Genomic DNA, 14598 nt, shown 5'->3' on the forward strand with positions numbered 1-14598 from the left:
TTCTGTGCCAACTTCTGGCATTGACCTGGCAACTCCTGCAGCTGAGCTGGTACCAGACGTAGAGGTTATCCTCTCCTTTGGACTATATCAGTAAAGATGAGATGGGGACACTGGCGTCTGGGCAGCCCAGGGTCCCAAAAAAAAAAAAAAATTGCCCAGGCTCACGCCTGGAGAGGTACTCCAGCATTGCTTAACGGCATTGAACCAACACAGGAGGTAACAGATACCGGTTTTAAGCTCTTGCTCAATTGGCGTAGAGAACGGGAGCCAGGGGTTGCCTTTGCCGGTGGGAGAGGTCATCGCATCTCACTGGACAGTCACCGCCCGCCTCAAGCTGGGCAGCCCCCAGCCAGTAGGGTACTGTCCCGCCACAGTTCATCTGCCTCACTGGGTGTGTGAAGCTTAAAGTTCCCAAACCTGACAAGTGACTGAAATTTGAGCACCAGGCAAACCAATAAGAAAATCAACAAGAAATGGAAACCATCAAAGTTTCAAGCTTGCTCGCTGGAATGTGTGGACCATGCTGACTGGTTTGACTGAAGATCTTCAGGACATCAGCGACACCCGAAAGACCGCTGTCATCAAGGAGGAACTGAAGACGCTCCAAGTTGACATTGCTGCTCTGCAAGAGACGTGACTCGCAGATTTGGGATCTCTAAAGGAAAAGGACTACACCGTTTTCTGGCAGGGTAAAGCCCAAGAAGAACACAGGGAGCATACTGTTGGCTTTGCCATCAGAAACACCCTTCTACAAATGGTGTAATTAGTCATGGGTGGATCAGAAAGACTACTTCGGGTCATACTTCAAACTCACGCCGGTCCTGTCCACCTGATCAGCGCTTACACTCCAACCCTCTACGCCACACCAGAAGTAAAAGACAAGTTCTATGACATGCTTAGTGCTGCCGTAGCGCAAATACCTGCTTGCGAACAACTATACATTTTGAGTGGCTTCAATGCAAGAGTTGGAGCCGATCGTGACTCATGGCCTTCCTGCTTAGGCCACTTCGGTGTGGGAAAAATGAATGAAAACGGATAGCGTCTTCTCAAACTTTGCACGTACCACAATCTGTGAATCACAAACACATTTTTCCAAACCACGCCACAGCACAGAGTGTCATGGAGACACCCACCCTCGAAACACTGGCATCAACTAGACGTGGTCATCACTAGATATGATAACCTCAAAAACGTCCTTCTGACATGCAGCTATCATAGTGGCGACTGCGATACAGATCACTCGCTCGTTTGCTCCAAGCTCAAGCTGAGCCCCAAGAAGCTGTACCACTCTAAACCAACTGTTAGGCCCCGCATTGGTGCCAGAAAGACAGCAAACTCAGAGAGAGCCGAAAAGTTCAGCGTGACCCTCGAGGAGAATCTGTGCAGCAGCCCTGGGGTGCCGATGTGACATCCAGATGGCAGCATTTGAGGGATACAATTTACAACACAGCCTTGTCGGCGTTTGGAAGAAGAGCTGGAAACACAAATGACTGGTTCGAAGCTAACTCAATGAGATGATTCCACACATCGAAAAGAAGTGCGCTGCACTCCTGGAGTACAAATACTCACCGAGCCAGAGTACCCTGCAAGCACTCAGAACAGCCAGAAAAACAGTACAGCAGACAGCCAGGCGCTGTGCCAACAACTACTGGCTCAAGCTATGCAGCAGCATCCAGACCAGTGCTGACTCTGGTAATCTCAGGGGAATATGCGAGTGCATCAAGAAGGCATTAGGACCCACCCAGCACAAGGTGGCACCTCTGAAATCCAAATCTGGTGAAGTCATCATTGACAAAGCCAAACAGATGGAGCACTGGGTCGAGCACTACTCCGAGCTGTACTCACGCGAGAACATTGTGGTTGATACAGCCCTCAATGCCGTCGAGCTCCTACCAGTAATGGACGAACTGAATCAGGAGCCAACTGTGGATGAATTGAAGAAAGCCATCGACAAAATTGCAGGAGGAAAGGCCCCAGGCCAGGATGGTATACCACCAGGGGTAATCAAGTGTGCCTCAGACACCCTCCTGGAACCCCTGCATGAGCTGCTGTGCCTGTGCTGGAGAGAGGGAGAGGTTCCACAGGATATGCGCGATGCTAACATTGTAACCTTGTATAAGAACAGAGGAGACAGAAGCGACTGCAACAATTACCGTGGAATCTCCCTCCGAAAGCATCACTGGTAAACTGTTCGCTCGCGTCATCCTTGGCAGACTCCAGAAGATTGCTGAGAGGGTGTATCCCGAATCACAGTGAGGATTCCACGCAGAGAGATCTACCATTGACATGGTCTTCTCTCTGATGCAGCTGCAGGAGAAATGCAGGGAGCAGAGGAAGCCACTCTATATTGCCTTCATCAGCCTGACCAAGGCGTTCGACTCAGTCAGTAGGGATGGACTGTGCAAACTGGTCCACAAGATAGGCTGTCCACCACAGTTACTGAAGATGATCCAGTCTTTCCACGAAGACATGAGAGGAACCATCCAATATAACGGCACATTATAGGATGTTTTCAGCATCAGGAGTGGTGTCAAACAAGGATGCATCCTTGCTCCGACATTGTTCGGGATCCTCTTTGCGCTCCTCCTGAGGCACGCCTTTGGATCTTCAACAGAGGGCATCTTTTTGCACACAAGATCTGATGGGAAACTGTTTAATCTTGCAAGGCTGAAAGCTAAATCTAAGGTGTGGGAAGTCCTCATCAGAGATATGCTGTTCGCAGATGACGCTGCTGTCGTGTCACACACAGAAGACCAGCTTCAGAAACTGCTGGATCAGTTCTCCAAAGCGTGCAAGGACTTTGGGCTCTCCATCAGCCTAAAGAAGACAAATGTACTTGGTCAGGACATTGCTGAACCTCCATCGATCAACATTGACAACTATACGTTAGAGGTCGTCCACGAGTTCGTTTACCTCGGGTCCACCATCTCTGACACCCTGTCATTGGAGACTGAGCTAAATAGGAAGATCGGAAGAGCAGCCACAACTCTGTCCAGACTCAGCGAGAGCTTGTGGAATAACATCAAGTTGTACACCCACACCAAAATGCAAGTCTACAGAGCCTGCATCCTCAGCACCCTCCTTTATGGCAGCGAGTCTTGGACCCTGTACACCCGCCAGGAAAAGAGGCTGAACGTCTTCCACTTGCGCTGCCTCAGGCGCATCCTTGGAATATCGTGGAAGGACAGAGTGTCCAACACCGCCGTCCTTGAGCAAGGTGGAATCCCAACCATGCACACCCTCCTCAGGCAGCGGTGGCTCCGCTGACTTGGCCACGTCCACAGGATGAATGATGGAAGGATCCCAAAAGACATCCTGTATGGCGAGCTAGCCTCTGGCAAAAGACCTCCCGGATGCCCCCAGTTCCGCTGCAAAGATGTTTGCAAGAGGGACCTCAGGGAGGTAGATATCGAGCCGGACAGCTGGGAGGAGCTGGCAGACGATCGCAGCAGATAGAGGCAGGAACTACACAAGGGCCTTCAGAAGGGTGAGATGAGGATCAGACAGCTAGCAGAGGAGAAGCGAGCCCACAGAAAGCACAGTAAGGACCTGCCAGACACCCATTACACATGCAACAGATGCAGCAAGGACTATCACTCTCATGTGGGCCTTCACAGTCACAGTTGACGCTGCAAATGATGATTCCAAATGGAACTACGAAGGGCGCAATCCATAGTCTACATAGACTGAAGGATGCCTACTACTACTGTGGCAGGGAACATTTAGTGTATGTCATCAAGATCTACAAGCACCAGTTAATGCGCAACACATCAGTGTGCACTGGAAATCACACCCATCTCGCATTCATTATACACCGTGAAGAGACATCCAAATATAATAAGCTAAACTGTAGCTAACCTTTATAACCCTCATAAAATTTGTTTTCTTCAACCTGCAGCTCCTGGAGTTAGAGAGTGACATTTGCATTCTCTCACTCTCTCTCTCTCTCTCTCTCTCATATATATTCGTGTCTTTTGAATGCATTTGGTTGACAGTACTGAAAACCAATAGCTGTGACGATAACTCACCATTAGATTATTTAATGAGGGATATGAAGATTCCCTATCATTTAGTATTTAAATCAAGGCTAGATTTATTTCTAAAATATATGCTTAAACACAAGAAATTGTGGCCTTGTTGTTGGAATTGTAGTATGGACAAGCTAAGTGACATCCTGCAAAGGTTTGCTTTAAAAGTCAGTAACATATTTCACTTCTAAGATTGTGAAGAGTTTTTGAAGGCATTAGCTTTATGTGCTTTCAGCTTAATCACTACTGAAGAAATATATTTGGAACTTGAGGACAAGAAAATGCTGGCAGCCTTTAATTTCATGTAGCCAAAAGCTGAAACTGAGTTTTGCAAGGAAACAGGAAAAAAAAAAAAAAAAAAAAAGAGTTCATAGCAGAGCTTCTAAATCACCCTGAACTATAGATATGCTGGAGGATCCATGTAATACTGAAAACAGTTATTGTATAATTTTAATTGTGTTCGATTTTCAGTAATGATTTTTCTTGAGCCTGAGAATTTCTCATATGCTCTGACGTCGGTATTATATTTCTATTACGGAGTAGTGAGAAGAGCTCTTCATTAACTAAAATATATCTTGCTTCTTATGCTGTTCATGATTCTAGCTTTTAAAACTGCATGTCAGTACTTACTCAGTATGAATAGCTTTTTAGATGATTTCCTCTTTATTGTATTTCTCTCAATAGCTAAGAAACCTTTCCAGCTTGGATCTACGCCATATCACAGAACTGGATAATGAAACTGTGATGGAAATAGTGAAGAGATGCAAAAACCTTAGCTCCCTCAATCTCTGTCTGAACTGGATCATTAATGACAGGTAACTTAAGTATAGCATATAACAGCTACACAGTAAATTACAGAAAAGCAAAGTTAATCCATGGTGTTGAATAATGGGAGTCAGTGATGATTAATAGTAGCTTGGAGGGAAAGAATGCCTAAAAAAAACAAACCAACAACTGTTTTTCAAATTGTTGTCTCTGTGTTGGGTAAATCAGACCCTTACTGTCCAGTGCAACCATCATAAAAACAGTATGAACAAATGAGGGCATTATTCACTTGTAGCTAAAGTCTGTATGTGAGCCTTGATTTGGATGTGTGAAATGTAAAATTTCTGTTTTGATTACTTCTGCAAATAGGTTTACGGCATTTGAACTTTGTTCATGGGCACAAAATATCCAAGTAAAAACATTAATTATTTCTTACATACTCATCTATAGGTTCAGTTAGTGGAACTTGTATTTGTTAAAGGTTAGAGAACTGTAATAGTGTCAATCTGTTGGCAAAAAAATAGTGTGTCAAGCAAAAATTAACTTAGATTAACTTTAGTAAACCTTTTTGCCAACATGTTTCCCAACTCTAAGGGTGTGCCTACATGAGCACAAATCTTCGAAATAGCCATGCTAATGGCCATTTCAAAGATTACTAATGAGGCGCTAGACTGAATATTCAGGGCTTCATTAGCATTAGCACGCTTCTGGCAGTGGTGCTTCAAAAGCGATGATTTCAAAAGCGTGTGGCTCGGCGTGGCTATACGGGGGTCCTTTTTGAAAGGACCCCACTCTTTTCGAAATCCCCTTATTCTGATCAGAGAGCGGGATAAGTGGATTTCAAAAGGTGCGGGGTCCTTTCGAAAAGGACCCCCGTGTAGCCACGCCGAGCCACGCGCTTTTGAAAGCAGTGCTCTTGAAGCGCCGTGGCCAGAAGCATCCTGATGCTTATGAGGCACTGAATATTCAATTCAGCACCTCATTAGTAATCTTCGAAATATGGCTGTTTCGAAGATTTGTGCCCGTGTAGACACAGCCTACATGTTCTATTTTCTTCTGTCTTCTGCAAGCTAATTTAAAAAAAAAAATGAGGAACAAGCTTGTGGGAAACTTAAGTTTATGCCTTACATTGGGTGGAAAAATATTGATAAAACATGAGACTAAAATGTTGGAAGAGTCTTTTAAAATAATTAGAAAATAAATCAAACTCACTGCTTTGAAGTGAAAAGCACCAAAATTTCATCAGAATGGATTTCTATAAAATAAGTTATAAATGCTGAAAATAGAGGCTGTCAGTAGAAGCCAAGAGATATCCTAAAATTACAGTAGCACATCTCATTCTAACCATAAATACATTTTGTAGCCATTATTATATATTCCTCCTCCTGACCACATTCAGAATTTTGTTTTTAAACTGCTTCTTATAATGTTTTTTTTCTTTATCTGTTAAAATTTATACCTGAAATAAAAACATATCAAGAGGGAAGGAAGATTTTTAGCAGCCGTGGACTACTGAAGCATATAATTAAGGAAATATTCTCTCTCTCTCTGTTATATCTCAGTGACTGTCTTAATTAGTTTTCTGATCTTTTTTTCTAGAAATGCCCAGCAGATTTCTTTTTAACTTTATTCAATTTTAGTGATATTTTCTTTTTAATTCACACCAGTACCAATTCAATATTGTTTTAGAAGTCCTTTGAGGAAAAGAATAACATCTTTTTACAGTTCATGGTAAAGGTCTTCTCGATTTCACTTTGTCTTTATTTTTCAATGCCTCACACAAGTTTGATGTACAGTACCATCATAGATCACTAACATGAATATCAATTATACCTCGGTTTCTGTCATCCTTAGGTTGAGTGGTTAATTCTGTTGGTAATTAAATATGGATGAAATGTGGTAACATACTTTCCAATATGAATTTGGGTAGATAAATTGGGACGTGTAGTCAGTAAGCAACATTTTCCTTCTAGAGAGGAAAACAAAATAATGTGGATTTGGAATAAAATATAAAATGTGTAATTGTAGAGACTGTAGAAGTTTAACTATAAAAAAACAAAAAACATTTTACTGTAAATGTAAATAACTCAAGAGACGAAAGGTTGATAGCAAAGTGGATCAGAATAAGAAACCTCTGAAAAATAAGATTGGGAGAGGAAATTACTTATTTTCAATGCTCTCTCAAAGTGCAAGCAAGAGAATTACTTCTTCAAATGTAGCTACTTCTGTTTTTCTATAATATAGTTGATTCCTTCAACACCAACCAGAGAGGAGGGTGCCCTCAGGGTTAGAGTAGGACCAGAGGTGGGTATTGGTGAAGAGGGTATTCACCCATCCCCCAGCCGCCCATTTCCCACCCCTCCCCCCCAGGGCCAGAAGGTCTTGGGCTTTTCCAGGACACTGACTCCATCACACTTCATGGGAGGAGGAAGGAGCACCCCTTTAAGCCCACTCTAAGGTAAATCTTAGGAGCAGACAAATGCTGGGCAAAGGGCATCTCTACCCCATCTGGTCAGTGGGTACCAGTGTATTTCCCTCCATCACTGCTGGGGCAGTCCCCTTTCACTACCAGTCCCATACAGTTCCTCCACCTACTGAGGTAAGTGGCTAGCATTTGCAGATTCTTTGACAAAAGTTAATCAGACCTTGTTAATCTGCATGTCAGATGCAAACTGTCTTAACCTGGATCCATTCAATAAACATTCTGCTACAGTACTGTGGCAGTACAGTGGTATATCTACAATGTTAATGTCTCCTGGCAGCACAGTGCCATCTCTACAACCCTGGCATTTCTTGTTTTTCAGAATTTAAGCTCTTAGAATGCAAGACTTTCACAAGTCTTGTGTAACCTGTAACTCATCTCCACATGCAGAAATTCATAAGATGTATTGATTATTTTTCATGTTTTATTGCAGCCATTTTGTCATAAGAAGCCTGTGTCTTCAAAGCAAGCACAAAGAAATAATTTTCATTTTTACCTACAGGAAAAATATGGTCACTTAAGATAACTTTAAATTAATTTTAATATGTAAAGAAAATAGATTTCTTGTCACGACAAATAAACCAGTCTCTGAGAAGCTGAGGGCTAACAGCAGCTAAACAAAAACTTTAAACTAGCTTATTAAAATGCCTTATTAGGAAAGTCTAACTGTGTTTAATACCTGAATAGATAGGTATTCCAAGTCATTCAGAACTTGCAGTGTACATATGTTGTTTGGGTAAGATGAAGTGTAGAAAGAATTCCATAGTACCTGTTTCACATTTGAAGGAAATCAAAAATGGGTGTCAATTCCATTAATAGACAGACTTGGGGGAAAAAGGTCATTATAGAGTAGTAGGTAAATTTGCAGTAATACTTAATAATCTGATAAGCACAAACATGAAAGCTCCGTGCACCCTGAGGTGCTGTAACACACACTGGGCTTGTCTACATTTGCCCTCAACTTGGAAGGGGACATGGTAATCAGGGTGACGGGAGATAGCTAATGAAGTGCTGTGGTGAATATGCAGCACTTTATTAGGCTAATTCTCCCCTGCAGCAACTTTGAAGTGCCAGCATGTGTGTAGCTGCAGGCACTTCGAAGGGCCTTTACTTCCCAAAATTTTGAAGTGCTGGCATGCATGTAACTTGAAATTTTGGGGAGTAAAGGCACTTTAAAGTAGTGCAAGCACTTTAAGTGCTAGCATGCATGTAACCACAGGTACTTCAAAGTGCTTGCGCTACTTCCAAGTGCCTTTACTCCCCAAAATTTCAAGTTACAGGCATGCTGGCACCTCGAAGTTTGACACTTGGAAGTTGCCAAGAGAGAATTAGCCTAATGAAGTGCTGCATATTCACCATGGCACTTCATTAGTAATGTCCCATCACCCTGATTACCATGACCCCTTCGAAGTTGGGGGCAAGTGTAGACCTAGCCACTGAGACTTTATTTAAATATTTTTTTATACATCCCAGTATTTTCTGCTTGCCCATCTTTTTACATCAGATTTCAGTTGATATAATAAAAGGTGACATTTAGACATAAAGTTGTCGGGGGATTTTTGCAAGTAGTGGTCTACCAAATGGTTGTAGAGAGCACCATAGTATGTCATTTTCCAAGAAAGGTATTTTGAACTTCAGCTTATAGTTATAAATGATCAAGGATCAGGCTGCAGGTAATCTACTATTGTTGTGTAAAAGTCATGTTACAGTGCACTTGGAATTGCAGTGCATGTCAATTTCAATATTACTTAATATGCCTAGAAATAAGTGTACTCATTGTGCTAGCTCTCCCAAGGTTACTAATGATGGGGTCAGCTAAAATGGCATTGACAGTAGTGGAAAATGAGGCACTAAGATAATAACAAAGGTGTTACTCTCGTGTGTCTACTAAAATGTACAATCAGTAGATTCTAGAAACAATCTTAAATGCCTGAAAATAGTCTAGTACAGCTTAGAGCTTGTCCGCTACGTGTAATTAAATTAAAACCTGTTCCTTTTGAAAATATAAGTTACTACATCTTGAAGTGTTATTTTAATAAAACACATTTTAAATTTAAATGTACATAGGCTGCCTTGCGTCATATTTTATGAGTGTGTGTTCTATCTTTGTCAGTGGTGGCTACAGAAGTAAGTGGTGCAAGTTCAGATTCATCATCTCTAATCTGACAGAAGTGGAAATGTACTTGAGCAGCACTGATACTTATTCTTCATCCTATCACTTAATATAACTTGAGCTTGGGGGTATAATAAAGCCTTGCAGAAGAATAACTGTAGTTTGTACTGTATGGCAGCTCATTAATTACTAATACTAGCATTTCTTAGTTCTGAATTCGTCTTCTTTCAATTTTGTCTAAAGAGATCATCTCCTTGGTGTATTATTATGCATTTTTATGTCTAAATATTTGTTAGACGTTTACAACTGTCTACATTTAAAAAATGTCCAAATTCCTCCATTAAAACAATAAGTTACACAATTTATCATTAGCGTGCATCTGACAAATAATGCAATTCTGTGCAATATCTTTGGAGACCGTACTGTATCAAGCTTTTGTATCACCATGTCTAGGCCAGAGATTTTATGTAAATCCAGGGTGAATGGTTACCACAGCTCCTCTAGGAAGAAAAAAAAAAAGTCTGTGCAGGGAGAGGGAGGTTGGGCAGGGGTGCTTGGCCTGTAAACACTGCAAGAAAGATACTGGCATACGGGAGGCCTCACATATGCTGGTTCACACTGGATAGTCCAGTTTAAACTTAGGGCTCTTTTTCCTAATGTGGTAGACAAATACGACACTCGGTCCAGGCAGGGACCCAACCCTTGCATTAGAGTGTCACGCTCCGGCTGCTGATGGGCACCTCACATTGAACTGAAATATGCTTCAGGCATCCTGTCTGCCTCTATGTGAGCGTGATACAAATTATGTCACATACTCCACTTGTCTTTGAGGGGGCTGAGGCTGTTGACTGCCACTGCCCTAGTCCCCTTTAGTATGGGCTCAGATTTCTTAACCCCCGAAGGGTTAGGTGATTAGAATACCAGCTTCCTAATGACTCACCTTGGAATTTGTCCAAGCTACCCTATCAGGGCTATTGGCTCCTTATAGCCTGGGTGGTGATGACACTGGTGAATGGCTGGCTTTAGTGCAGTTCTCCTGAAGGCTTCCAGGAGTCTCCCTTGGGAGTTATAGGACCACTGTCTACTCTGTCCAACTGCTGGGATCTACCTGGTTTCAAGCCCTTTCCCCATTCCAACATGATTAACAGGGGCCACCCTTGCCTTCAGCAGCTCTTTAATCTCTTAATCACTAGTGCATGGTTAATGAACGATTGGAAAGACTTTTGCCTACGAGGGTCCCATTTGATTGATGGATGACCTCTGTTGAATTTATAGCATGTGTTTAGGAATGTTGTGTGAAACTGAATGTGAAAACAATGGCTTTCTGATGAGTATAGAAGTTGCATTAATATAGAAGCTAAAGTAGATGGGAAGACACAAAACCTAGATCTATGCTAGAGTGTTTTGTCAATAAAATCATGGTTTTGTTGACAAAACTCGTGGTTCATCCACACTAAAAATGTGTTCCGTTGACATGTTGTTGACAGAACTCAGCATTTTTGTTGACAGCCTTCTGCGTCTCCATGTGAGGCAGACAGAACATCTTTATCGACAGATTCTGTTGACAAAAAAGGCAAGTGGATGCTCTGGGGGGGGCCCTCTGTTGACAGAGAGAGCTTCCAGCTCACTGGGCAGCCCTGTCTGCTGTGCTTTTGGTTGGCTGTTCTGTCAAGAGCGCGGCTGGGCAATCCAGCCACTCTGTGTCAGCAGAACAGATTGACAGACCAGTTCACTTTCATGTGTGGCTGTGATCTGTCCACAAGTTTTGTCAGAAGATATCTTCCAACAGTAACTTCTGTCACCAGATTGATGCCTTGTAGACATAATCACAGTGTTTGTTCTTTCACCATTAAAGCAATGGGAGGTCTGCCTTGAATTCAATAGGCATAAGATCAAGTTCAGAAGTTTTTTTTAAGGTGCATGTAAAAATATTTCAGCTGTGGGATCACTAGAACAAAAGCGATCAGTCAGACAACTGTCACAAATGTTTTCTGACAAATGTAAAATTGCCTGAAGAGAAGTTTGTTAGCCTGCCTTCAATTAGAAATTTTCCAAGCCAGTAAGAAAGGCCAAAGTGAAGCAAACTTTTTGATCTGATAGGTTTTAAGATACTGCTCACTACTAAGCAAAAAGTACTTAAACTGACCTATGCTGCAGTCTACCTAAAAAACAGTGATATTTTATTTCTCTGAGGGCAATGAATAGTATATTGCCATCAGTTACAGCTTATAGTGCAGTTCTTTCTGAACAAGCACATTTATGCTTAAGAGAAAAGCATTGCAGAAAAATCATAAGAGATTACTCATCATCAGTCTTATGGGTTACTCATCAGTCTTTTACCCTGGTAGGTAAAAATCTTTCCAGTCTTTCTGCCGGGGGTGGGTTTCCCCTTGGCAGAAAACACTGTCTATTGATTCAGTTGAGACCTGACAAATTGTTTATTCAAAAGTCCTTTCTTTGTCCCTTAACCTCTGAAGAACCTAATTGGCACTGGTATCTCTCACTTTAGGGTTTTTACCATTTGAGAGGTTTGTCTTAATCACCACCCACTATTTCTGGTTCTTGGTGGAACTGAAGCAACCCTCCCCCGTGAGGTAGAAAACAATCACAAGTAAACCATTAATACAAGTAACTCCAAAGATACATCAACTTACATTCAGTAAGAATATCTCAGGAAGTTACCATATCTGTCATTTACGTTCATGCACTTTTGGTTGGATGCTTTCAGTAGCATTGCCAGTTCGGCCTGCACATGTGCTCCAACTCTCAGGCAGTCCTGCCAAAAGACTTCAATCAATCAAAGGCTCCTGGGACACACGTGTTCCTGAAGTGGAGCACCCATAATGACACTCTATCCAAAGAACTCCCATTTCTGAGCAGCATAACTGTCATTGCTTTAGTAAGATGGCTTTTTAAAACTACTAAAAATGTATTTAGTGAATTTAAAATGTTCTTTGTCACTTTCTGGTTACAGTGTTAGGATTATGAAGAAATGGAGTACTAGCTTTTGTTATCAAATTTTGATAGTGTAATTTCAGTGTATTTTAGGTGTGTAGTAGGCAGGGGCCTGTAATGTGTAAACTGTGTGTTCCTTTTTTCTCAGGTATATTTTGGTAGCATTGGAAATTGTCTTGGTTAAATGGAGTAAGTTTTGGAGCTTTAAAGGTATATAAGTTCTATGGTGATGGACACCTTTAAAATATGTACATAATTTGATTTGATTTTTTTCTCTTTGCAAGTAATATTTTTATGTAAATGAATGTGTTACAGACTTTATTTGAGAAAGGGGCATGAGGGCTTTGGAGTATCAGATAATTCTGCTATAGTGTATACAGAACAGCTATTCAGACAGTATGTACAAATGTAATTAAACATAAGTTGGTTTGTAGTTGTTTTTATTGATCTTTGTGGCGATGTGCTATATTTCTGCTACATTAATAATATCCAAAAAATGTTTGTAGTCTTTCTCTTTTGTGTCTTTCCAAATTCGCATATTTATTGTACAGTAAACTCTCATATCCAGCATTCTATCATGAGGAACTCTCAAATAACTGGCATTTCAACCGTAAGTAAATTTGAGTTAGGTTTTCCATCAGTACAGTATAGTGAAAGTAAATAAAATAAATAATATATGTTTACAGTGTACAGTTGGTAAATAATGTACTCTGCGCGCATTTTTGTTTGTTTCTCAATGTCTAATCCTGTATTACTTTAATGTTCTGAATTGCTAGGAATGCCTCTCTATTATCCAGAATATTTGAATATCCAGCAAACTTTCGGTCTCAAGGCTGCTGGATATGAAAGCGTTTGCTGTATATTTCATATGACTATACTTAAAGGTGTTGACTATTACAAATTGCCAGTCAAAAACTGATTTTACTGTATTCATGAATTGATTTATGTTAGCTTCTTTGACAAGAATTTATGGGAAACTAAAGAGCATGCCTATGTCTGATTCACTATCTCTACCACATTCTATTCTGCCAACATGCTCGTATTTAAATAAAAGTGCACATTCACATCTTGAGGTTCTCAGCCATTAATGGTTTTAGGAAATTAAGGTGTCGGTTTTCTTTTAGAGTCAATTAAAATTGCGATGCTGCATGGTTCTGCTTTCTGAATATCCAAGCAGATATTCTGAAATATTTCATTGTAACACGAATGTAACATTTATATATAAAATGTCTCCACTGAGAGATTTAGGAGTTGCCATTCATTTTTTATTTCAATACAGTAGTTTCTTACATGATTTGGCTTTTGTTCTCATTGAGCAATAATATATAGGTAGATGGAATGTCATCTGATTAGTTTTAATAATCCATGATGAAATTTCTGTAGAAGCTAGCAATGGTCATATTAAAATGCCATTCCACATAGCTTTCATTGGTTGATGGAACTACAACAGCCATTTAAGTATGTTTATTGAAAAACATTCTAGGGCCATCCCCCAAACACCTCTCATAAATCGTAGTTTTTCCTATGGTGAATATTCCACTGCAGTCATCTTATAGTAGTAAGCACTACATCCAATTAAAAGTACTTGTTAATTTAGGTCCTTTGGCATTTTTACATCAATTTCTATTATAGGAGACAGATTTTAAATATAGTATCAAGCATTTGATTGAAATGGATCTTTCTGATAGTTGTTCTTAAAGTTTTACAAGACACAGAATATATTCTCAGTAATTAAGATGGAAGCAAATGTTTGTAGCCTTCTTAATTCTGCCTTTACATGTCATCAGTATTAAAATAAATTGGTCCTTAGAAATCATTTTCTGGTGTAGGTGGATTTTACCAGAAGAGTTAAAACATTTAAGCCACATTGTGGCCATTTTAATTTTCTTCTTTTTATACTTGAGAACTGGGGGAAGCAGGTAGAATAGCTCACTGTTGTCAACAAGCTAAAATGTATGATAAATGAAGCTCTGTAAATAGTGAAAATATGCTAAAGGTGATTAACTCCGACAATTTTCATGTAAGAAGCTTGAGATGATAAATCTCTCCTGTGATTAGTTATTAATTTAGTGCAAGGAATTTAGCATCATCTTAAACTATTTTATGAATTGTGGCATAAAAATTTAGAAGATAGATACACATGTGTTAAACCAAAGGAGAAATTGCTTGGACTTGATTGGTAGTAATTAAAAATGGCAGATTTGACGTAAGTGTAACTTGACTATTTTCTCTATGACAGCCCTTACAGAAATTGA

General features: G+C 40.5%; 1 protein-coding gene across 4 annotated transcripts in view; it reads left to right on the forward strand.

Annotated features, from left to right (window-relative positions):
- Positions 1-14598, forward strand: part of FBXL17 (F-box and leucine rich repeat protein 17) — a 474489-nt gene that overhangs the window by 156635 nt on the left and 303256 nt on the right. For all 4 annotated transcript variants that reach the window (XM_074994182.1, XM_074994183.1, XM_074994184.1 and 1 more), the window contains one exon: positions 4713-4843. In XM_074994182.1, coding sequence (XP_074850283.1) covers positions 4713-4843 — 131 coding nt within the window. The remainder of the gene's footprint in view (positions 1-4712; positions 4844-14598) is intronic.

This window comes from Carettochelys insculpta, chromosome 5, assembly GCF_033958435.1.
Source record: "Carettochelys insculpta isolate YL-2023 chromosome 5, ASM3395843v1, whole genome shotgun sequence".
In the NCBI taxonomy this organism is placed as follows: domain Eukaryota; kingdom Metazoa; phylum Chordata; order Testudines; family Carettochelyidae; genus Carettochelys; species Carettochelys insculpta.